The 25290-nt window shown below is 44.1% G+C and overlaps 1 protein-coding gene across 6 annotated transcripts; it reads left to right on the forward strand.

Moving 5' to 3' along the window:
• On the forward strand, positions 1–19503 carry LOC104375564 (hexokinase HKDC1). 6 transcript variants are annotated; one of them, XM_009981945.2, is made up of 18 exons: positions 1–63; positions 4048–4210; positions 6776–6924; positions 7016–7135; positions 7903–7998; positions 9342–9441; positions 10080–10263; positions 10833–10988; positions 11758–11991; positions 12668–12972; positions 13281–13429; positions 13518–13637; positions 15370–15465; positions 15556–15655; positions 16669–16852; positions 17549–17704; positions 18474–18707; positions 19359–19503. In XM_009981945.2, exons 1-18 carry the CDS (start codon positions 1–3, stop codon positions 19501–19503), a joined length of 2754 nt encoding a protein of 917 aa, XP_009980247.1. The 6 variants fall into 6 exon arrangements, with proteins under 6 accessions (XP_009980247.1, XP_086472429.1, XP_086472427.1 ...); XM_086616303.1 differs by lacking the exon at positions 13518–13637; XM_086616301.1 differs by lacking the exon at positions 7903–7998.
• Positions 19504–25290: the final 5787 nt, after the last annotated feature.

Below are 25290 nucleotides of genomic sequence, written 5' to 3' on the forward strand. Positions count from 1 at the left end.
ATGTTTGCCGTCCACTTGATAGCTTTCCATTTCACAAAGCTAAAAGAGGATCAGATAAAAAAGGTATGTAAGATACAGCGTTAGCCGATTCCTGCTTTGCAAACTGTGTTACCCACATACTGTGGGATCTGGAGTACGTGATGCAGACTAGATAATGGTGTTATCTACTAAAGCCGTACAGCCAAATGGGGTAAGAAGTATTTGGACCCTAAACCATCTGATGAGTGTGAAAAGAAGTCTGGTTAGTGCTTTTCCCTGCAGGGTTACGAGCTGTCTTCCAGTAATGGAGCAAATGATCTTCAGTAAGGAAGAGTGGAGCTTAAACTTTTATCTGGCATGGTGTGGTGTAGTCCAGTGGGCAGAAAGGAGCCTCTTGCTGAATTACTTTGTGAATGTAGCATGAAGGACAGGATTTCTAAAGCTGAGTAGGAATCAGTCGCTCACATTGTAGCAGGGCTAGGGAAGACGCCTGGGGTCTTTGGGCCAGGTCTTCTGGGTCTCAAGAGACGGTTCCAGCTAGTGTTGGTGTGGGAGAAGTGCCTGTGCCTCCTCTCTGGTTGTCCAAACCTGACTGATTACTCTGATGTTTATAGATAGGACCTTTAATTACAGTTGGAAAAGCTCAAGATGGCCCAGATCAGAAGCCATCAGTACTGTGAGCGAGCTGCCTAAGGGTTGCTCTTTCCTAATCTCCTTTAATGGCCATGCTGCACGGGTTTTTGGCTTTCCATCATCAGACCACATGGGACCTGTAAGCTTCTTGGGTCAGAGGTCCTCTGGTTTCTAGACATGTCCCCTGCGGGTCCTCTGTTCTCCTGGCGTCTCCATTGAGTGCTTTTTGGTGGCTGTTGCTGCTAGGCTCTGTCCTCTTGTTTTCCAGCAGCTGGAGGCGGGGCTGTCTGCAGATGCTTGGCGGTGCGGGAGATCCAGAGTCCCAGTGGGTAGATCCACTTGCACTGCTGAGCTTGTCAGCAAAGTGAGCAGCTCTGGCTTGTCTTCCCTGTGCCCTTGCTTAAACATGGAGTGGCTTGTTCATAGGAAGAGAGACTTCTTCCATGAATTCTGCTTTGAAGAGATGCATGCCAAGAGAGGTCCTGGTATCTCAACAGTCATATGTCTCCGACTTCTGTCTCTTAGTCATAGCCCTTTTATGCCCAGGGTTTAATATGATCAGAAGGAGGCCCCAGTGCCCTTTTCTTGTGTGAGGATCTGATCTAAGATCTTTCATCTAGACAAAGCTATTTCTTCCCACTTTTTGCCGAGAAAGGGAAAAACCTTCTGGAGCAGTGCTTGGGTGGAGTAGCCTCTTCAGAGAAACATCCAGAGTGTAGTTGAGGGAGGCCTTCTGTGGAGTTAGGACAATGGAGAAGGATTCTAGCAAAGTCATTTGAAAAATTAAATCTTTCAGCTAGGAGGAAACTAGCCCTGCCTGAAGGCAAGAAACTACAGGCTCTTTAGAGTTCTCTTTTAGGAAGCCCAGGGCAGGCTGTATGAACCAGAGTTGATTTCTCCCTAATTAGACAGAAGAAATGCCTTCCCACCTCTCCCTCCCCAGGCTTATTTGCACTCTGGTGGTAAGAAGAGCCTCCCTGCCATGAAAACAGTGCTGTTTCCATAGTTGAGGCAAGACACTTAAAAGCAAGGACAGCTTAAAAACAAGGGCCATCCTTGTGCGACGGGAGGGAGGCGGCGAGACAGTGTGGTGTCGCACTGCCTGGCTATCCCTGTGTTTACAAGCAAATGGTATGTGAGCAGGCCCTTGCTCTGGTTGTAAATTAGGCTAGAGAGTCATCAGGCTTTCCTGGGTTCTACCTTATCTAGTTCCTCGAGATGACCGTCTCCTCCTATAGTTGTAGATAAACAGGGTGGGGAATGCAATTTCTATGGGGAGCAGGGAACTAGTGCCTGTTCTCTGCACACATAGTCATTTTTATTACTGTTTAGTTGTTTGTTTTTTTTTCCACAGAGACTTCTGTCACAAGGTTGTTTGGGTCTGTATGAGAGTGCATGAGTGCTGTATGTCTCCAGTCATTGTATTCTATTTTTTCTTTCTTTTTTTTTTTTTTTGTATGCCCAAAAAAGCGGTGCTGGTGCTTGATCTGAGATGGTGGATCCTACAAAATGATGGGGCCTCAAAAAAGCTTTGGAGGAAATCAAGTGCTTGTGCAAACAAGGGCTACAAAGACAGATCTAAATAATGGCCTTTTCAAGGCACAGCTGTATCCAAAGGCAGCTGCTGCTCCTTGCCAATTGCATCTTGTAGTTTAAGACTTTCTCCTCTGTGTGTATGTTTTGCTGTTGGGTAGGTGCTGGAGCTACTTTCAGGGTCCTGGCTCTTTCAGGTGGGTCATTGCTGACCATCAGTTTAAAATGGGACTGTAAATAAGGTAATTAATTTGTGCCTCATTAGTATAGGTGGCGAGTCCAAATTACAGAAGAGGTCAATCTATCTACAACCTGCGTTCTCCTCTGGTTAAACAATGCTACCTTTTAAATCCCGCCTTGTTGCCAGTGTTTTGTGCATGTTCTCCCAGCCCTCCCTGTGTAAATGGGACTGATGAAACACTCTGAACAGAAAAAGCATAATAATGTAGCCTGTGGTGTAAGAGCTGCATGTCTGTACTAGCAAAGCATTGGAAGCTGTCCCACCTCTCTCCCTTGCCCACCGCCTCTTGCCCCGAGTCTCACGTGGTGAGGAGTAGAATGTTAATGCAGATCACCTTCCAGGGGATGTACAGCTGTTTGGAGCACAGAAATATTATGCCTGCATCTTGTTTGTTCATACAGCACCAAAGTCTGGCTCCCCAGTGAAAAAGCATTTGGATGCTGACAGATTCTTACTTTGCTGCATTAATCCTTCGTTTGATCCAGCTATGTAGTTTCTAGGCCACCTTAACTTACAGCCCTGTATCCAGCCCTGCAGGTGAATGTCAGTCCAAGCAGAGTGTGGTCCTGAAGAAGAAAACCTTAGGTTTTGCCCCGATGAAGCTGAACAGAAACACTAGTTAGCTTCTCTACCAGTTTATCTGAATGAGTGTCTGCTACTTCATCGATGCTTTTGATTCTCTTTTAATTTGTCTGGCTTTTATTTCAATTGTATGCTGTGAGTTACAGACCCTTAAGAAAGGACATTGACTGCACCCAAAAATGTGGTTTAGATGTAATCCTAGAATCACAAGAGAATGGAGGATAAAGCTGGGGTGAGAAACAGGCTTTGAGCTCCAGCCTGGCATGCCAACAAAGTTAATTGTCTGTGGAGTGAAGCAGTAGCTGAATAGATGTTTTCAGGTTGTGGCTGACACGCTTGGGTACTGACAGCATTTTCTGGACCTGACTCAGAGAGGTCAAATTCTCACCAGGTCAAGACACTTTGCAGTTCTAGATCATTACAAGTATAGGAGGGAAAGGATGGTGTAAAACAGCTTGTCAGGGTCTCAAGCAAGTCTCAGGGGCTTATGTATGTTGGCAAGTTACTGAGCCATCAGAAAAGATGGCTAACTTTTTGACAGTATTTCCCCAAGGCTGCATTAAGCATTTTCAAAACAAAGTTTTTATAAGAATAAATGTTCTGATGATGTCCTGGAGCTTGCATGCACTGACAATCATGGGAATTTAGGTGCTGAGGTCAAAAATGAAATGAACTTGTAGAATCAGAGAGGTGGGGGTTGTGTAGGTGGTATGCTCACCTTCAGTTTGTTACATATGTGAAAGTAATTCTTTTGTCTCCTTAGGATCTGTTTAGCCTCATGTCCATCAGGTGGGTGGGAATAAGCAATGCACTTTTTGTCCAGCGTAATGCAGGGGTACTGCTGGAATTGGAGTTCAGAACTTTCAGATCCTTCATGCCAAACTGCACTCCTCATGGTTAGAAAACTACTGCAAGTGGCTAGGAAGTTCCTGCATTTTCCCTGCTTGCAGAGATAAGGGAAGCCTCTCCAGTAGACATAGGAGAGTCCTACTGTGACGTGAAAGCAGTGCTCATCTCAACCAGCTGCTGAGCACTGAGGAGCCTACATGGCTCCCGAGTAACACTTTTTGTCTTTCCAGGTTGACAGGTACCTGTATCAGATGCGTCTCTCCGATGATATCCTGCTGGACGTGATGGCTCGCTTCCAGGCAGAGATGGTGAAGGGCCTGGGGAGAGACACGAACGCCACAGCAGCAGTGAAAATGCTGCCGTCGTTTGTGCGTTCCCTTCCCGATGGCTCAGGTGAGTTCCCCCTGCTCCATCACAGCGGTGCTCCTTTAGGAAGATGATGGGTTGCTGTCGATACTCAAGGACAGCACAGCAAAGACACAGGGCAGCCAGTGGCTTCTGGTTACTGCCTATCTCATGTTGAGAAAGCAGGTGTGTATTGAGGAGACAGCAGCTTGGGGGAGTGCTGGCAGAGGGTTTTTCCGCTGCGCCAGGTGTATTTTCACCCTGGGGCTGCGCGTTTGAGGAAAGGAGCTAATAGGGGCTGAGAAAACAGCCTCTTTCGTCTGCAAATGTGGCTGTGCCTAGTGCAGCCCTTGCTGCAGGAGCTGTGGCTGGACACGGCAAGGGCAGCCTCTACAGCCCAGACCCTGCAGTGCAGTGTGCTGCAGGTGTGGGGATGTGGGCAATGCTGTGGCACCATCGGGACCAGCCTTCATGGAGCTACAGGGAACGCAGGATGTCATGGTGAAAACCTTCAAATTGCAAAGTGGCAGCAACGTTGCATTCTCGGAGCTGTAATCCCCTCTTGGCTTCTGACAGCAAACTCTGCACTGCTTTCTCTGTTGCCCCAAAAAATGATCTCCTCCTGCCCTTCCTTGCTTTCTGCATTGGGAAAATCTGCTTTTGGATGGGTTCTACCAGGAAATCACTTACTCTGCTGCTGCAGCTGGATCCTTGTTTCCAGTTGCCCCTGACACTTAAACAGAGAAGGAGAAAAGGCAGTGGTGTCCTCTGAGAGGATGTGAAGTGAGGTAGGATCTAAGAGCCTGCCTCGTTTGGATAAGTATGCACATCCAAAATAACTCCTGGCTCAGCTGGCTCCCAGCAGTGCAGGCTGACAGAAGAATATGTTTTTCGCAGGTTTAACCAAGTCTCCGAATTTGTGCAGGACTCTGTGTCTGGCCTAGGTCAGGACTCAGTGTATAACAGCTGTTCATGCAGAAAACTTAAGAGAAATGTTTGCTTTGTACCTCATTTCCACAGGATTTTATTCCTTCCGAAGGTAACTTTCCTGCAATTAAATGAGAAATAAAGACTTTAATGGCATAAAGGGAACATTTGGAGGGTAGTCCCTTGAAATGAGGGATATATGAGAGAAATTATATACAAACCCCTCGGAAATTGCCTGGCTGGAACTGGGCACTCTTCCTTTTGCTGCTACCTTCACCAAAGAAAAAGAAATATTAGCTTAGCCCTTGCTATGTCAGTGACCGTCACTGGTTCTGTGAGGTCTTACATGACACTGACCTTGTCCTGAAATCACAGGGAGCACCTGAGGTCAGGAGACTTGGAAAATTGCACGTGGTGTCATCACTGTTGCAAGGCTTCATGTTCCTCAAGGCCAACTTTGGACGATGCTCTCCTGGCCTGCGTGACCTTTCCGCTGTGTCAAGGACACGCTGCAGAGTCACGCTGGGCTATGTCTTATTGACATACTGCCCATTTTAAATATCGCATCGATTTTTCTATTTTTGATCTCTTGCAAAATCTTTACTGGTTATTTTGTTTCCAAACAGAACTTCCAGCAGGTTTAAACACCTCAAACTTGGCTGGGTTTTTCCCATTTGCAATAGCAATGAACTTTCACATTTTACAGTGCCCTCAGCATTGCTACCTGAAATGACCCATATGGAGCATCATCAGTTTTTAATCATTTAGTGATTAATGGTCTGGGTTACTCAGTAAACTGTGATATTAGTCAATTTGCCTCCTCACCTTTGTGATATCTGACCATGGTATTACAGGTAGAATTTCCTGCTTCCTTCCCTTTGAGGATCAGATTTGATAAAAGTTTAATCAGGTGTTTGGACTGTAGAACAAAGATCATGCAAGGCTCCGCACATGATGCTGCATTTTCCTTTGGGGAAGGGCCTTCTCCTGCACATGGGATGAATAGATAATTGCTTTATTGTAGCAGTGAGGCCAAACTGTCCTTCCGTCTGAGGTCATCTGCTAGAGAAGAACATGTGTGAGCTAAGAGTGCTGCTGACTGAGAAACAGGGTGATACTTTTACAGAGACACCTACAGGCATTTGGAAATGCTTGTGTTGGTTGTCTTTGAGTAGCAAATTAGTCTTGCCCTGCTTGGAAGTTGACTTCTGCAGCAGGGCCAAGTCTTAACATGGGGCTGCAAATCCTGCATCCTTTACTGGACGCAGGTGATGCTCTCAGACTCCCATTTCCCCACATTTCAGGTGCACGGTTTTGCAGCCCCTGCGCGCTCAGGTTGGCTTTGCAGTTGCTTTGGGCCTGTCTTGCTGAAGAGCTTATCCCTCTGCAGCTTGAAAACATGCTGCTGTGGAAGCAGTAGGGTGGGCAAAACCAGACTGCTAAATAAAAGTGAAATTATTTGCCACAGAGCAAGCTAACAAGAGGGACCTGATACCCCTGCTTAGGGTTGCCAGCTCTCAGCCTTCCTGGTGATGCTCCCAGGCCCATAGGATAAGGACCTGTCATGATGGGGCAGGAGAGCTTGCAGCCACGGTGAGGTGGGGACCCTGGGCTGGGGCCTTCAGCATGGCATCTGGGCGATGCTTCTCAGCCATCACTGACGACGGTTGCCCACTTGTGTTGCAGAGAAGGGTGACTTCCTTGCTGTTGATGTGGGTGGCTCCCAGTTTCGTGCCCACCAGGTGAAGGTGTTTGATGACGGGAAGCAGAGCAGCCAGCTGGAAAGCAAGTTTTACCCCACACCCAAGGAGGTCATACAGGGGAACGGAGCCGAGGTAGGGCATGCAGAGTCTTCCGTGGTGGTGCTGTTCTTGAGCGCACGCCTGCCGGACGCAGCCTGACTCTGTCCTCTCCTTTCTCGTGCAGTTCTTTGATTACATTGCTGACTGTCTGTCAGACTTCATGGAGACCAAAAACCTGAAGCATAAGAAGTTACCTCTTGGCTTTACGTTTTCTTTTCCATGCAAACAGACCAAATTGGAAGAGGTAAGATGCCTAGCTTAGCGAGCCTAGCTCATTGCAAAACCCAGGGAATCTATTGCATGGGAGTATTACCCCGTGGCCTTTTTGTGGGGTCATATTTACATATCTCTCTGAAAAAGGCACGGATGACCATTAACATTTAACTAGACTTGACTGCCTTTCAAACACTCGTTTCCGATCTCAAGGCAACATGATCTTTAAGCTGAAGCTACTCTTTTACTTAATCAGTAACCAATTCCATAGTAACCACGTGCCCTGTGCGAAGACTGTTAAACTGTAAAACACATAGTTTTGTGTCCTGAAGCATGTTTCTTTTTTAATCACTCTCATTCAATTTCTTTTTTTACAATAGGAATAGGAAAGACCATAGCTGAGCTGTTGGAGAGGCTGCATGGGGAAATGGAAGACTGGTTGCAATTATTTTGTGGCCTCTTATTCTAGCCTCTCTTTTTTACCTAGGGATCTGTGCTTTGGGTCGCAGTCCTGCAAATGCTTTGTGCTTAATGCTGTTAGTTAGTGATGAGCATCAGTAAACAAAGCACAGGGAAATGCATTTACGGGATTGAGTCTTTATTAGTGTACTCGTTTAGTTTTGTTTGCACTGGCAGGCACCCCAAGGTGAGATGTTCTGCTGTGACTTATTTTGGCCTGTGTTTTAATGCGTGGAGAGACATAGTGGGCTTCTCCCCAGGCTTTGGTCTTGGCTGTCTTTGTGGCAGGTTTGTATGCTAAAGTTGGAGCTTTTGGGTCACTGGACTGTTACTTTGCAGGGGGTTCTTCTTGACTGGACGAAACACTTCAAGGTCCGAGGAGTTCAGGGCACAAATGTTGTCAACTCTTTGCGCAAGGCCCTCCAGAAGCATAAGGCAAGTTTTGTACCTGCAGGAGGTGAGCATAAGTGGCCTCAGATTGTCCTCCTGGGAGATTGGCTCTTGGTGTGGGGGTTGTTTTGGGAGTTATCAGTCATTCTTCAAGGACAGCCAGTAACAAATGTCCAACATGGCTATGTATCTAGTGTATAGGGCTCTCCCTCAGAGCCAAAGCCATGGAAGGGGACATGCAGCTGCAACTCAGGCTGCCCCGGGTCAGTCTCACAGTGATGGCAATGGCACACTGATAAACTGGGCTGGCAGTGGCAGTGGACCAGTATGGCCCCACTGTCTGAACTAAAGAGAGTCTGTCGTGAACCTATTTGGTAAGATGCGGATACACACTGTGTTTCATAGCCTGGCTTGTGGGACGAAAGTTGGGAGGGGGAAGCTATCATCTCACATTGGCACACCTAACTCTGCCAGGGCTTGCCTGTCCACTTCAGTCTGTGGAATGGAGTGACCGATGGTAATTTTGAAGGTCAGCACTAAGATGTGATTAAATCTGGCCTCGACCTAGTGTATACCTTTGAATAACATTATGTTTTAATATTTTGGAAAGTCTTGTTTTTCATATTTGGTGCTATTTGTAACATCATCTAAGAAATATAAAGCATCTTTCCATGTCTTCACATCTTTGTAGTAAAGAAGAAATTCTTCTGTTTTCTCACGTGGTAAAAATCCAGCCTTGATTTTTGGTTCACTTCCTTCTCTGTGTCAGTCTTGCTGTAGTTAGCAGGACCAAAGGATCTGAGACTTCTTGGGTGAAGTTGGGCCCCTGCCAGTGTTGACACCTGAGTTACAAGAATCCTTTGATAACTTTGATTTTACTTTTATCAAGTCTCCTCAGTGTGAAAGGAAAACTGTGCAGCTTTGGTGGAAAGGCTTTTTACTTGAGTGCGATATTGATGCATGGCCTTCTGTTGAATAGCTGCATTTATGTATTTATATTTTCTGTCCAGTTTGGTGGGATCTGCTTGGGGGTAGGACATTAGCCTAGCATGCAGCCCATTAGGACAGATACACGGTGCTAGCATATCACAAAATTCGAACCAGTAACACGTTACTTTTCTGGCAAACGAGGGTGGACAGGGGAAAAACAAATCCTGCAAGCAAAGATTCTGGCTGGCCAAGCACTTGAGAATTCAGAGATGTTTGTTACTTTACAGGGTTGTGGGGATAGTGTTATAAAAAGAAGTACTGTGTCTTTCATCTGAAGGGCTTTCCTGAACCAGGCCTTCAAAGTACAACTCGGGGAGTATGTCTGCATGCTGGTGCTTTAACACACAGGAGGCTTTCTGAGCTTTTTTTCTGTTAATCACTCATCTTCATGCTATTAGGACATAGATGTTGATGTTTTGGCACTGGTCAATGACACCGTGGGAACCATGATGACTTGCGGATATGACGACCAACGCTGTGAAGTTGGAGTCATAATTGGTAATTTTTTCTGTTCATTAACTATATTTTTTCTTTTGTCCTCGTGTATGTTTAATCCTAACAAATCTGGAGTAGAAGAGAGCGTCCCAGTACAGGAAAGAGCAGGAAGAAAATGGAAAAAACAATGGTCAGATTTTCAAGCCTGGCTGCCTTCTGTAAAGCAGCTGTTTTTATGCTGATCACATTGCCATCAAATACCACAGTCCCCATTTTGTCTGGGTTCAGTTGTGACCAGCATACTAAACTTTTCTGCTGACTCTATAGAAAATTACTGTCTGTCTGTCCAGAAAAGCTGAATTCCTCTCACGTGTGATAGTTAGGATCAGCTACGCTTTCCACAATGTCTCCGCTTTGTGCACTGTGGTGGCTTTTTTAAGGCATATAGGAGTATATTTGAAAAAGAAAAAAATGTTTTTAAATAAGTCAAGCCTTAGATTAATTTCTAATACTTTCACTCAGTGTGAAATGATTATTTAACAAGTGCAGGTGGCTTGATATTAGCATCCTGTACCGCAGAGTTATGTATCGATATTTTCTTCCAAAGACAATGTATTGACTTATTCCCAAACGTGGACTTAAGCAAAAAGCAAACCTGGGACAAAAAGGTAATTTATCCTCGCTGGCTCCAACACATACAGGGACCGGCACCAACGCATGCTACATGGAGGAAATGAGGCACATTGATCTGGTGGAAGGTGACGAAGGGAGGATGTGCATTAACACAGAGTGGGGTGCCTTTGGAGATGATGGTGCTTTGGACGACCTCCGCACAGAATTTGATCGGGAGCTCGATCTGGGATCTCTCAATCCTGGAAAACAATTGTAAGTGATTCCCTGGCTGATTTGCCTTGGCAATCTGAGTTCTATAAGTGCATTTGCAGTGTATATCAGGAGCCCCTTTGGGACAGAAATTGGGTTGAGTGAACCTGAGTTGACTTGATGCTGGTCCTGTCCTATCCAGACTTTTGCCTTCTGGGATGGGTGAGTGCCTTTCGCGCCTCCCTGCCTCACAGGCCAAAGGGTTGCTGCAGCAGTTGCTAATGTGTCATTAAAAATAGATGGTTGCTCTGTTGTGATGCTTCGGAGGGATGAAGAAGAAGGAGGAAGATAAACAAAGGGCATATTTAAAGCCTGGTTCATCAAAACTGCTTCTATGGGCTGAGCTGCTCACAAGTATTTTGAATATTCTCTTTAATCATTGAGTTAACCTGAGGGGCAGTTGTTGGGTCCCAGGACCTCAGGATGGCATCCCGTGTACAACTTAGCTCCCAAACCCCTTCTGTACATGCTTAAATATGTTCAACCTGCGTAAGAACATTTGGTGCTTGAAATTTTCATGGCTCTGGCAAGCTGGTGAACACTGGTAAATCCTTCCTGTGCCCCGTTTCCAGGTTTGAGAAGATGATCAGCAGCCTACATTTGGGTGAACTTGTAAGACTCATTCTCCTAAAAATGACAAAGGAAGGTCTCCTCTTCAATGGAAAAGTGTCAACAGCTCTGCTTACTAAAGGCAAGATCGAAATGAAACATGTGTCTGCAATGGAAAAGTAAGAACTGGCTATATGTTGTTTGAGAGTGGCTGTTAGTCTTTCGCAAGCACAGCAATGATAATTAACGTGTAATTATAATCTGCGAGCACTGGGAACAAACCCAAACTGTTCAACTTGATTTTGCTTTTGCCTAGGAGAAAAGTTGATCTTTCTGTGAGTAGGAATTGGTGGAGGATAAAGTTTTAGCACAGTTTGACTGTAGCAAATGTATTGTTAACCATCACAGATGCAGGTTGTTTAAATAACCTCTTGGGAGACCTGAGCACATGGGATGATGGTTGCAGTTTTCAGCTTCTGTGATGTGGGAATACTGGGGTTGTGGAGATGTAGTATGGACTCTTGGTCACCTAATGGATGCCTACATGGAAAACTGACAGGTTGCGGTGTTTTGAAGAGGAATCCTGGTCCACGTTTTTACTCCAGGAATAATTTTCTTTGTTGTACTGAGTGAAGCTGTACATCTATTCCTGTGCTCTCCTGTGGACTAAATATTTTATCCTGTTCTCTTCTTGGCCAGCTAATTGGTATGTCTCACCAAAAACTGAACCCCGGGAAGCAGCCTCTTAAAAGTCTGGTCTCTCCCTCGGGTACTTTTGGGAACAGTGCGGGAAAGACATTACTGGTTTATGGGAACCAATTATGACGCTGCCTGATAGGTTGTGCCCTGATCTTCTGTCATTTCTTTTTGAGCCAACATGCAGATATTGATTTGTGTGCTACGTTAATATCCTTGCCTTAGATGATGTATTCTTTTGTGTTGGGATAGATATAAGGAAGGTCTGAGCAACACAAAAGAGATCCTTACAGAGCTGAACCTGTTTCCCTCCGAAGAGGACTGCATCGCTGTTCAGCATGTCTGCACCATCGTTTCCTTCCGCTCGGCCAACCTCTGTGCTGCCGCCTTAGCAGCCATACTGACCCGACTGAGAGAGAATAAAAAACTGTTAAGGATGCGAACCACTGTTGGGATTGATGGGGGACTCTACAAAACCCACCCCCAGTAAGTAACTAAAGAGAGTTTGGTTATTGCTGGCCACCTGTTGATGTTGCAAAGAGTCTCCATTCCCGTATACATGTGGCTTTTCAGAAAACTGCTGGTTTTGCTGCAGAGTTGGAATGAAAACTTGTGAGAACTCGTGGAGTGCAGAGGATCAGACTGGCTTGGTTATTGCAAAGCTGTCCTAGGAGTGTTAGAACTTGGGGTGGGTGGGAACGTGACACATGGGATAATCGTGTCTGGGGAAGAGCAATTAATTCCTCAAGTGACTCCTAGGCACTTGTAGTTTATTGTGGTGGTGTTTGGGTTTTTTTTCCTCCTATTTTTGAACCTATGCTTTCCCAAACTGGATGAAGGTCTGATTCCAGATGGAGACTCTCACCCTCTATTTGTGATTGCGACTCTCCACTGTAGCCTGACTTTTCTCCAGTGTACCTCTCCCTTGGCACTGGCACTTGTTCAGAGGTATCTTCGCTTTCCTGTAAGTGTACAGGTTCTGCAGAATAGTCAGAAATCAGGAACGCTGTACCCATCTCCTAGATCAGTTTCTGACCTTGTCCTCCTCTGACTGCACTTCAGCACTTGTGCTGTTGGATGTATGCATGTATTGGAAGTGTATGTGATATAAACCGTGCATGAAATGCCTGTGAGAGTCTAAAGAAACTCTTTGTTCCTGTAGATATGCCAAACGTCTGCACAAGGTGGTGAGAAGGCTGGTCCCAAACTGTGATGTTCGGTTCCTCCTCTCCGTGAGCGGCAGTGGGAAGGGGGCTGCCATGGTCACAGCGGTGGGATACAGGCTGGCCGCTCAGCGCAAGCAAATCGATGCTGCTCTTGCACCATTTCTGCTGTCCCTGGAGACCCTCAGAGAAGTTAAGAACAAAATGAGGACTGAGCTGGAATATGGGCTAAAGCGAGAGACGCAAGCCAGTGCCACAGTGAAGATGTTACCCACATATGTGTGTGGGACACCAGATGGAACAGGTGAAGTGATTTCGTGATCACCTGGAGGTGGTGCAGGAAAGTTGCTTGTCTCTTTTCCAGGAGGAATATGCCAATTATTCTGGCAAATGCCAGAGTGCTTTATGTTGGCAAACTGGTGCTTCCTGTGATGTTATCTGGCTGGCCCTTCAGCCCCATGCTAGCAGACTGATGGGATAAATGCCATAGGGACCTGCATGCTGTCATTGGCACAGATGAAGTTTCTTGGAGATGTGTGGCAGAGTATACCCGTCTGACTGGCAAACATGCTACGAGAAGGACCAAAATGAAATACCTTTCTTCTCTTACAGAGAAAGGAAAGTTCCTTGCCCTTGATCTTGGTGGGACAAATTTCAGGGTTCTGCTCGTCAAAATCAGAAGCGGGAGAAGAAGATCAGTGCAAATGTATAACAAAATCTTTGCCATTCCTTTGGAGATCATGCAAGGGACGGGGGAAGAGGTGAGCTCTAATGACTGTTTAACTGATCCAGCCGAGGCCCATTGCATGGAATTACTCTGAGATTTATATGCTTTTTCTGTCCTTCCAGCTCTTTGACCATATTGTCCAGTGTATAGCAGACTTTCTGGAGTACATGGGGATTAAAGGTGCTCGACTGCCTCTGGGCTTCACCTTCTCCTTCCCGTGCAGGCAAGCCAGCATTGACAAGGTAAAGAACTGCAACACAGAATGGGTCAAGTGGCAGCCGTGCATCTGCTTGGTGAATGATATCATTTTGGGTGAGGGTGACTTGCTGGTTTTGGAGATTGCAAGCGAAAAGCTATTCTTCTAAATGTTTTCTTCCAAGTAGGACTTTACAAGGTTGACAAGAAAGATAGATAGAGATATATACATACATACATACACGTGCAAGTCAGTCTTTGGAGAGAATATTTCATCTGTTTTATGAGGATTTTAGTACTCTACTGTACAAGTTAGTTTTGTTTCATGAGAAAGTTGTCCTATAGGGAGGTAGAACTTTCACCTCTTGTATCTGATCAGGGTAGTATGTTACTTGCTTTTATTCTGTAAAGATTAAGCCCTTATGAGAACAAAATGACTACGTATTTTTAATAGCCCAGGAATCTATTATGCTGCCTTAACTCTTCAATGGCAAGAGAGAAGAGATGCCTCCTTCTGCTAACTCAAATACAATGTCAGGGTATTTTCCAAACTGTGCTGCACAGCCCTCACTGTATAACTTCTGTGCTACAATAGTTTATTTTTGTTGAGTGTTAGTGGGCAGAACTGAGCTTGCTTGTTCAGCTTGGAAGGGTTGGACGTCTCAGATTTGTTAATCTGACATACATGGCTTATTGACAGATATCATATCTTTGTCTTTCTAGATCTGATGTAAGAAAAAAAATAGAATAACAAAATCAAATTCAGGAAGAAATAATCCTCAATTATTCTGATGCATTTCCAAAGAGGAGTGGGGGAAACTGTGCTTTTTAATTCTAGTCAAATATATAGGATATTGGGGAAAATAGAGACTGCTATTTTATTGAATGTTGTATGTCCTGGTGGTTTTCACGATAGCTTTTAAGTCTAGAAGATAGTCTATTCTGTCTCAATTTTCGGATCACAGTTGAGAGTATAGCGATAGGACTTGGCTGTTTGTGGGGAAGACCGCTCAATATACTTTCCAAACCTACAGCATATTATTTAGGTCTTGACAACAGCATATTATTTAGGTCTTGACAACAACGACGAAACAAATTTCACATCAGTGGTGGTAAACTGAGACACACGTTTCAGGGTCCCGTAGTATGTCGCCCTGAGTGTTTGATCTCTTACTGTTGCTAGACCTTGAGGGTTTTTTTTAAGAGCAATTTTTTTTTTCCTAGCTGCCCTCTCTTTTTTCTTATTTGGACAGACAGTCCAGAGCCAGTTACCAAGTGGAAGGCTAATTCATGCGACCTGGAAAACTACTTTTGTCAGGCCAGAAAGAAATAAATTAGTGTTTCCTGGAGTAGTATGATCATACCAAGTGTCCTTCAGTAAACCAGCCAAAAATAAACCAGTGATGTTCATTAACGTTTAATTATTCACAGCAAAAGCATTTTTACTAGTCTTTCCCACCCAGATAATACAATGACTATGTGCACAGAGAAGGTGAAATGGGAAGGTTTTCCAAATAAGAAAAGAGTGTTAGAAGGTACTGAGTTGGCAGTGTCTTGATAAAGACCTGAGTAAATCTGGAGTCACTACCATCAGTAGCTGAGTAACAAAGATACAAGTGTGCACACTCTGCAGTAGACACTGACAGTACCCTGTCCAGGGAAATGCAGTATTTAAAAACCAAGGAGAGTAAGGGAGATGGAGGCAAAAAAAGACTGATGCTCAGAATTTCCAGTCTTCTCTCTGTCTTCACTTATGATTTTCTTCCTCTTCTGTTTCAGGGAACGCTTGTGGGATGGACAAAAGGTTTCAAGGCAACAGACTGTGAGGGGGAAGATGTTGTTGATATGCTGAGAGAGGCCATCAGGAGAAGAAATGTGAGCTATTCTTTTCTGCTCTTTTTGGTGTATTTAATGCACACTCCATCTTCCCCAGGACCCCATTACTGATTGTGACTTGTGTTTTAGGAGTTTGACTTGGACATTGTAGCAGTGGTGAATGACACTGTTGGGACAATGATGACGTGTGGATATGAGGATCCAAACTGTGAGATTGGCCTTATTGCAGGTACAGTGATATTGCAGTCACCACTGTAAGAAGAAAGCATATGTGCAGGTGCTAGGCTTTGCATCCTATTCTGGAATTTGTAAAACAAAGTCTTTTATTTGAACTCAATAGATGGTGTTACTAGTCACTTGGAGTTCTTGGCAGATTTGTATGCTATTTAAAAAAGACTGTAATAGCACCTGTAGCAAATAGGATCCTGAATCTCTTGGACTTTTGATCATATCTCTGATGGTGCCTAACAAGTGGGTGCCTGATAAAAGAATATGGGAACAGAAGATACAGCATGAATCCTCGTTTTGGCAAGTGAATCGATATTTACTGTGTAGCCAGGCCTTGGAACAAGAGAAAATATTTTTAAAATTCACTCATTCTTGCTGTGAATGAATTCTTTTTGGGCTTTCTAGATGAATCCTCCAGTAGATCCTTCCAAGTTTTCAGCCAGGAATACATCTAAGCATGTAAGATCTGAAGCCCCAGTTAGAAAATAGGCTCTTCTGACTGGCTAAGTGCACGAGCTATCTCATTTTGTTTGGAGAACTGGTCCTTACATTAGTTAATGTAACCCAATTTGCGAGTTATGAGACCCTGTTCACCAACTTATTTCAGACTTAGTAGCTGCTTGACTGGCTGCTAGGCTCTTGGCAGGGTTTGCTCTTGGGAGCATGCTGTCATGCAAGATGATTTGTGGTGCATTGCAACCAGACTGGCAGCAATGAGTGATCGGTGCTTGCCAACAGCTGCCAGAGCCTTTTCTGACATGAAACAGAGAGTCTTCGTTCCTCACGGGGAATTTTCTGCACAGTACCCATTTTACTTGCTAACATTCTGTTGTGATAAATTACAGCACTTTTGGCATTACTGGCTAGCACTTGCTTCTGTAAGATATGGAGAGATCTTTGAAAACTGGGATATGGAGAAGAGAGCTTTTAAGATGATCGCTGCAATCATCTTCCATGTGTTTCAGCTGCTACTTCACTTTTCTGGCTGAAGCCTTGTCATTTCTTTCCTCTTAGGAACGGGCAGCAATGTGTGCTACATGGAGGACATGAAAAACATAGAAATAGTGGAAGGGAATGAAGGAAAAATGTGCATTAATACAGAATGGGGAGGATTTGGTGACAACGGCTGCATTGACAACATCAGAACAAAATATGATAAAGAAGTAGATGAAGGCTCACTGAACCCTGGGAAACAGAGGTAAACGTGATGGTCCCGATGCTAAAGGCCTGATTAAGTCAGTCTTGGAGACACACTGGCTGCTTTTTAAAATGTGCTTAATGAATAATCAGAAAGGAAACTTTAATATTCTGTTTCATTTGTTGCATGGTAAGTAATGCAGATATCTAGACAAAAAACAAAGATGTACATTGTTTCTGTTACCACAGCACTGTTTTCACCTTAGGGCAGTTACCAAACAATGCAGCTCTTAAGATTTCCCTGCAAAATGTAGGTCTTGCAGAGTTCCTCCTCTGGAGCATTTTTTCAAAAGTAAAATACAACTCGTGCAAGAGGACAAACTGAACTTGACTGTTCTGTTTGATGAAGACAACGTTGATTACGTATGACCCACTGGTGAATGCATGGGGAGGACGGGGAAATATTTTGCTTCAGTGTGGACTCTGGCTTTAACACTGTCTTCTGTTTAATATTGCAAGTTTTTTCTAGTTCTGTTACTTTTTAACATAGGTAGATATGTTGTAATTAATGTTTGCATTAATTGAAGTCATTGCAACAGATTTTTGACGATTGAAAGATGGAGTTCAATGGCTATTACTCTGCAAGCTTTTACTGCTTTTTTGGGAGTTGATAGGGCATGTACGTACCACTTGTGTGAAACAGAGCTAACATACCCTGTCTTTAAAAGCACATTTTTTTTCTTCCATAACATAACAGGTATGAAAAAATGACCAGTGGAATGTACCTAGGTGAAATAGTAAGGCAAATTTTGATCGACTTAACCAAACAAGGACTGCTGTTCAGAGGACAGATTTCGGAATCACTCAGGAAAAGAGGCATATTTGAAACAAAATTCCTGTCTCAGATTGAGAGGTAAAGTTGTTAGATTTACATGGTTTAAATCCTTAAGGTTTTCTGGGACCTTTAGAAAATAATTTTCTGCAAATGTGTGGAACCCTTTCCTTCAAGATGTCAGTTGAAACATCAGAAGATGTTTTCTTCTTTGCACAGCTCCCCCCACCAGCCCCAGAATAAAAGCCAAAAATGAGGAACTGGGGGAGTTCCAGAGTTATTCTGTAATTATACAAATTATCATCTCCTGTCCACACAGCTGTGTTATCGTGGATGCCTTAACCATCAAGTATGATTATACTTGGAGTGTTTCTTGTAGGACTTAAAATAGTATTTACTTTAAAAAAAAGTCAGTGATATATGCATACCCCATGAATATGTGCCTACCTACGTATCTGTGCATGATTGCAGTGATCTTCCAGGCTATTTAAAACCCTTTCTACTGTTAAAAACCTTGGAAGGTAGCATCTGAGCCTTGAGATCAAAAATAACACAGTCAGGTGGCTGATCTGGCTCTGCTCCCTCATGACTTCGGGAGTTAGGTGAATAACTGCTCTTTGTGCCTTCTGGAAATACAGTCTAACATAGCAAAGGGCATGCCAGGAGCAAGTTTTCAATCCGAGTTCAGACTGGAATGTGCCGTAAAACAGTTGGAGAATGTTAAGAGTTGGAGAAGTGGTCCCATTTCCCTTGAATCATGGCAGAGTCTTGACTGTGTAAGACTTCCATTTGCATTGCTGCTGAAGCTTCCCCTAATGCCTTGCTCTTCCACGTGTTTCCCTCTGCACAGCGACCGGCTCGCCCTCCTCCAAGTCCGGCGAATTCTGCAGCAGCTCGGCCTGGACAGCACGTGCGAGGACAGCATCATTGTGAAAGAGGTGTGCGGAGCTGTTTCCAAGAGAGCTGCCCAGCTCTGTGGGGCGGGACTGGCGGCTATTGTAGAGAAGAAGAGAGAAAACCAAGGTGTGGAGCACTTGCAAATCACTGTTGGAGTAGATGGGACTTTGTACAAGCTCCATCCACAGTGAGTACCTTGGTACTGCTTCCCTTTGCTGATTGCTCATTTTCACTGCGAAAACGTGCCGAGCTGTTCCAGCGTTCTGCTGGGATGATAAAAAACGAGAAGGGATAAAGATCTAACATGTTTCCCTGCGTCCTGCCATTTCCCTTGCCTAGCCAAAGGATCAAAAATTGCCAGGTCAGGTCCAGTTACCACTGGGAGGCTCTTTTCTCTGCGGTGCTGAGTGAATTTATTCTTCTAATTTTTATTTTCCAATGTTTTGGGGGATTTCTGAAATATCTGGGTGTCTCAGATGGAAAGCTGAGTTGAGTTTTTGGAGTTGTGTTGTTATTTTGTGAACAAGCCCTAGAAGTAGATGCATCAGCTTTTGAGTTGGGAGAAAAAAAGCCACCTCCATGATCTCGAAAGGCAAGGGGAGTTGCTGGCATCATGCTGAACAAAATTAAAGTGGAGAAATAGAAATTAAAATCTGATTGTGTACAGAACCTTGTCTTTTTCGTGAACAGGAGGAAAAACAAACAGAAAGGGATGCTACGGAAAACCAGTGGAAGATGTTGGCTGACATTATGGTTCCTTGCTAATAGATAAATATAAAGGTCTTAGACCAGAAAGCAGCTGCTAAAATGTTCTGTTCTTCTCTCCCTTTCCTTTCAGTTTTTCTAGGGTCCTGCAGGAAACAGTGAAGGAGCTGGCACCTCGGTGTGATGTGACTTTCATGCTCTCTGAAGATGGAAGTGGGAAGGGAGCTGCCCTCATTACTGCAGTAGCAAAAAGATTGCATAATGTTGGACAGAAGTAAAAAAGAGAGGTCAAGTCATTTCAGCCCTGCCAGGCTTGTGCACTAGAGGTTTGCTGAGCAGTGATTCAAGATAGCTTTGCCAGACACTAGTACACAGGTACCTGTTTTCAGGGAGCAGCTGATTTGTGACCAACCAGGATTATGGATTTTTGTCCTTTGATAACTTGCATCAGGTGTTTCCGCTCCCCTCCAGCATTATGTCTTGGCATACCACAATCTACGCAGTTCTGTACTTCTTGCAATGCATCTATAATGCACATGGGCGAGTGAAACAAAACAAGCAAACAAATCAACCCCAAATGTGTCTTTTTACAATGGCTTAATTAAGCTACTGCACCACAACTGAACTCATCACCCATTTCTCAGTATTTTTGTGTGTTTTGGTTTTGACTTGGTCTGGCTCAAGGAATATTGAGATCCTGGTGTTGGACGTATCTAGTGGACATGTTTGTTCAATGCTTCACAGGTTTTACAATAAATCTGCCAGTAAAATAAATTTGTGAGCTTTGGTCAGTGATGCTCCTGCACTACTGCTACCTTGGTTGCAAGTGTGTTGTATTGTAAAACTTCCCTGACGACAGGAGGCATGTTTAATAGATGAATGTAAAGCAAAAAAAAAAAAAAAAGATTCCACAAAATATCTGTTTGTATCAAAATCTATTAGTTCATTTGTGTGCACATGAACCTAAACCAACACTGAATAGATTCTGACTGTGATTCTTTTGATACTGGGGAGAGGATGTAGAAGCAGCTACAGAGTCTGTTATGTCTGTGTTAGAGCTACCTAGAGAACATCAAATCTATTCATCTTTAGACTGCCAAAATATCTGTGTTGAGAGAAAAAAAAAAATCACCTGAGTTTCTGAAATTCTCTTCTTCGTTTTCCCTCAGTTATCTCCTTGCCTGTTCATGGGAGGATAGATTCCATTGTGTGGAAGGGAGTTTATCCTTGTTTTTCATTTTCTGTTGCCTGCTGCTCTGCCTGTCTGTAGTCTGTTGTAAATAAATCTGTGGTGCTGTGAGCCTTCGCTTCTCTGTCTAGTGCCTCTTCTGAGTTGTGGGAAGAACATGCAGGCAAGTGGGAGCTTTCTTTAAACCTATCCCCAAGAGTACTCAGCAGCACTGCACTTATGAAGAAGGTGGCTTGTGGATAGGGCCTGTCAGATTGCAGCCAAATTTGCCTGTTTCTCAGCCCTCATAAAGCACCGTTTTATTTGGCAGTAGCATGCCCAAAGGCATGCAAACACCAGGAAAATGTCCTTCTGTGACCAAATGTCCCTCACCTGATTTACTAATTTCAGAATAAACTTAAACAGTATTACGGTACAGAGAAGCAGCAAATATGTAGCCTGCTATTTTCTGTTCTGAGCTACTCCTGTATCTCCTTTAATCCTCTCTCCTTGGGTATTTACTTCCTTCCAGCCTGGCAGCAGAAAGTGGGGCCAAGAAATGTGCTTTAAGCCTAGTTAGGTCAAAAGTAACTATCATGCAGGGGGATAAGCAGTTGGTTTTATGTAATAATCTGTAACAAGGCTGATGGGTTTAAATTTAGCAATGGCAAATTCAAAATTTGAAGCTACAGACCTTTCCTATTTCATAGTTTTTTAAAAGAAACATGTCAACAACTCTGTATCTATGTCGGAGTCACTGAATGGGTGAAAAGTAGTACTTGGAAATAATTTTAACTTCTGAAGAAATTCCTTATGGTGCTGAGCTCACTATACTGAGCAATTGGGAAGTGACAAGTTGTGAACTCATCTTACATTTAATGTTTTCCTCCTTTTGACAAAAAACGTAATATTTTACTTTTTCTCTATATTTCAGAATCCACAGAGCTACAGAAACCAAAGCTTGCTGTGTAGTGGGGGCAGGGTTATTTGGAACAGATTTTTTTCCTGGTGATGAACAGGCTAAATGTGGAGGGGCTGGGTATAGAAGGAAAAAACATCAAAGCTTGGGGCTATGTGGGGCCTAGAAATAGCCTGGAGTAGCTTTTCTGCATTGGCTGTTTCTCCCCTTGGCACTCTGAAATCTGGTACTATCTGTGTACTTTTGGGTCCTTTTGGGGGAGTGGATTGCACTAACGTGCAAAAGTGCACCTGTGGATGAAGTATGTCCCTCTATAGCTCCAAGGAGATGATGTGGACTTGCCTTGGGATGGCTGTGTGAGTATGGTGCAGAGTATCTTTTGCACTTTTATTCTGAAGTCTGTTCTGCACAGTCGGAATGCAAATCAGTAACAAAACAAGGTAAACCCCTTGCGTGGATCCTTGCTTTAAATTTAGAAGGAAATCCTATATTGCTTTGATTTTTCTTTTTAGTCTTTTTTTGGAAGTTAAATACTTGCACAGAGTCAGTTTACACCTCAGCGGCAGTTATTCATTTTCTGCAGTAGATTAGACCCACACAATAATATTTTTTTTGCATCTGCAGTTTTTTTCCAGTGAGTCCGTGGGTGTCATGGAATCCGATCACATGAACCTGAAACCGCTCACAAAGTGCTCAGCGACCTACAGCTCTTGCTGAGGTCCCTAAGGCTCAGGACACACATGCTCTTGCCTTTTCCGCAGGCTGCTCGCTTGCTCTGAAGCCAGGCAGCTCCCATGCGGCTCCGATACACATCTGCCAGGCAGGGAGATGGCATCCAAGCTGGGAAGGTGGCTGCCTTCTGAAAGGGAATGAGCAAAGATCCTCTGGGCAGCCCTGGAGAAGGGAAGGATTTTACCAGGGGTACAAACTTCACTCGTAGTGCAGGGATCCCATAAACACACTGATGCTTTCGGCTGACTAAAACAGAACGTTCTCCATCTGGGTAATGACGCAGCATCATGTTCCTGACTATGTTGACATGTGGAAACTCAAGGACCGTTGCAAACTTGCAATCTCACTTGCGTAGGTTTTAAGCCGCTGAACCAAAACCCTTCTCTGCACATCGTACGTGGTGATTGAGTTTAAAGCCCTGGCTTAAAATAAAAGTAGAGGCCTTCCATTAAATGTAACACAGCATACTATATGCTGAAAAATACGCAGTAAAATTGATCACATGAAGTTGTTAATTAATTTAAAATAAAATGAGATTCTTCCGGTTTCACATCTTAGATGTGCTTTTCTACTGCTTTTTGGATAATTTTGTGATGCTTCATTTCTCTGTCTTTTGTGGGTCTTCCCTCCAGTCAATATGTTTAGTACTTCTTCAGTTTACTGATTTTGTTTTGATGCTTCTTGAAGATATGAACATCCTTTTTCAGATCTAGGTCATACATCTGATTTGGGAAGTTGGAAGATCTTTATATCACAGGTGCGACAGAAGTATTACTGGGTGGAGGTACTAAGGTTTGTGCTTTTCAGAAACTCCCAGTTACCCTTTCATCTGCAGGGAAAAGGTGATCCTAAATATGTTGGTTTGCCTGCTAGAGACGCGTTTTGGAGGCTATAGATTTGGACAGCGCTGTTGCTTGATTCGTAATGCAGAAAAAATGCAGTAGCAGCGTGGTGGTGACATATTCCCTTTGTCATTCTGACAAAGTTCAAAGGTAAATATAGGATCATGTGTAAATCCGTCAGAAATCCTGATTAGCATAATCTCCCTTCTTGGGAAGTCAATATTATATAGGATTAGCAGATTACTGTAAAGGAGTTTGGGGCCGAAGTGTAGGTAATTCCAAAATGGAAGTATTGTTGTGATTTGGTTTCTTTGCATTTGGTGAAAGGAACTGGCTTTTGTTTGGGGGTCTCAGGTACAACATCACTGTAGCAGTAGGTGGAGAGGGAGACAGGCAGGCAGGAAGCATGTGAGACTCAGTGAATGTTGTCCAGCTACATGTTAATTTACAATTTCCCTAGAAAGGACCTCCACTGCCTCATCCAGAGTGTTTCAAACTTTTCAAGTGATTTTTTTATTTTTAAATAATAATAAAAAGACTTATTTCTGTACATGAGCATGGATGGTGTTTTGGGGTGAGAGTGGGAAGGAAAATCAGATGCCTGCTTTGTCCCAGCACTGCATCCACTTTGTAAAGCTGATGTACAGCAAAATATAATACCACCAAAAGTTGAATTAATGTTTTCCCCTCTCTCATTGATCCTATCAAACTGCAGGAGCACACTGAAAGTGCTCTAAACATGATGGGTCACGTTTATCTGAGAAGGGAATGCCAAAATAATTTTGATCTTGTCGCATGCTTTTTAATGTCTTCCAGATGCCAGCCCCCTCCCTACCCAGCCTTACGCTTTGTCTGCGCTCTGTATCCGAGGGGCTTGTGCAGCCCAGGCGCTTCTAGAGATAGTAAAAGCTGCATGCTGTGAAGAGAGAACAGATTTGGTAAGAAACCTTGTAAACAGGGGTTCCTCCAGAAAACCATTGCCACTGACACAAGGAATTGGCTAGAGGAAGATGGACAAAGGGCTTCAGGCTGGAGCTCTCCTGTGGAGGAGTTGAAGACTCAAATACTGGGGAACCTCAGCAAGCAGGGGCTTGCTGGAAGGAGTGAATGAAGGTCCTTCCACCTTTGATCTTTCCTGAGTGGTTATAAAAAAAACCCAAAACCCCCCAAAACTCAAAATTCTTAGTTTTATCTAGAAAAGCCTAAGTTAAAACCAAACAAAGCTTTTTTTTTTTTTTAAAAAAAAAAAAGGAGGAGGGGGGAGACTGAGACTTCTCCATGAATTTGTTGTTGCAGATTGGAACAACTTTGAAGTAAGTCATAATAGTGGGGAAAAGGGATGACGGTAATGCAAGGTGTGATAGATTAAAAGCAGTGAATTATGAGGACTATTCAAGGATGTAATGGAGTTTAGCTGGTCCATTTTTTTTATTGTTCTGTGGGCAGGATAAAAGGGGAGAGAGGCAGTGGGGTGGGTGGCTACTGTACCAGCATCTGTTGGACTTGGGAGATGCAATGTAGCTCCCAGCCTCAGGCATTTCAGAAATACTAGGGTTCAGTTCTCAGAACCCCCAGTGTTGTTGATTCAGTTTACTTTTCTGAAGGACTGTTTCTGTTAATTTGCTCCTTGCTGTTTGGATGTTTGGCTTGCCAAACGTTTCTGTGCACCTGGGAAGTCCCCATTCCTATGGGGCTGGCTTGGCCAGTGCCAAACCATATGGTGATGCTGAGCCATCTGTTTAGCCGTGGGACTGGGACCGCTGCGTGCGAGGCTGTTGTAGAGGACTGTCATCGTTGCAGGCTGCGGCCCCTCCTGGGAGCAAAAAAAGGCTGTCCTCTACTGCCATGGAGAGCTGGAGAGCAGGGAGATGCGGAGGGGATGAGACTTGCAGGGTCGAGTTTAGCACAGGCGCTCCCTCGGCAGAGGGGGAAAAGGCACCTTAGAGGGTGAGCTGAGATCCTAGGCCAGCATCCATCTCTGGCTGCAGTTGCATGAAAGCGTAAATAAAGCACGGTTAGGATGACGAGAGCCGTTATTGGGATGTAAGCGGTTAATGGAGCAGATGAGCTGGTGATGGACAACTTCCTCGTGGAGGGGAGCTCTCTGCAGGAGGAGAAAATGGATATCAGAAGGGCACAGAGGGAAAGTCTTTTGGTGAGGGTCTGAGCAGGTAAACAAGGAAGATGCTTTCCCAGCAGGCGTGTCCTGAATACTTCAAAGCGGAAAGTTACGGACGCTGATTTGGGAGCTGCAGCTGATTCTGGAAACAAATGGGATAAATACTGGCATGAGAAAAAAAAAAAAAAAAAAAAGTTGAAATGCCTGAAGGGCACATCTGCTGTGGCCAGCGATTCTGCAGGAAATGCACTGAAACCAGAGAGAGAGGAGGAAGCCGGACATAAA

This window comes from Tauraco erythrolophus, chromosome 9, assembly GCF_009769465.1.
Source record: "Tauraco erythrolophus isolate bTauEry1 chromosome 9, bTauEry1.pri, whole genome shotgun sequence".
Classification (NCBI taxonomy): Eukaryota; Metazoa; Chordata; class Aves; order Musophagiformes; family Musophagidae; genus Tauraco; species Tauraco erythrolophus.

Excerpts from the sequence above, each read along its gene's own strand:
- LOC104375564 (XM_009981945.2), top strand. The coding sequence starts at position 1 with ATGTTTGCCGTCCACTTGATAGCTTTCCATTTCACAAAGCTAAAAGAG. Across the intron at positions 15,466-15,555 it reads AGGCCATCAGGAGAAGAAAT|GAGTTTGACTTGGACATTGT; the intron begins GTGAGCTATTCT and ends CTTGTGTTTTAG. Across the intron at positions 18,708-19,358 it reads TTGTACAAGCTCCATCCACA|TTTTTCTAGGGTCCTGCAGG; the intron begins GTGAGTACCTTG and ends CTTTCCTTTCAG.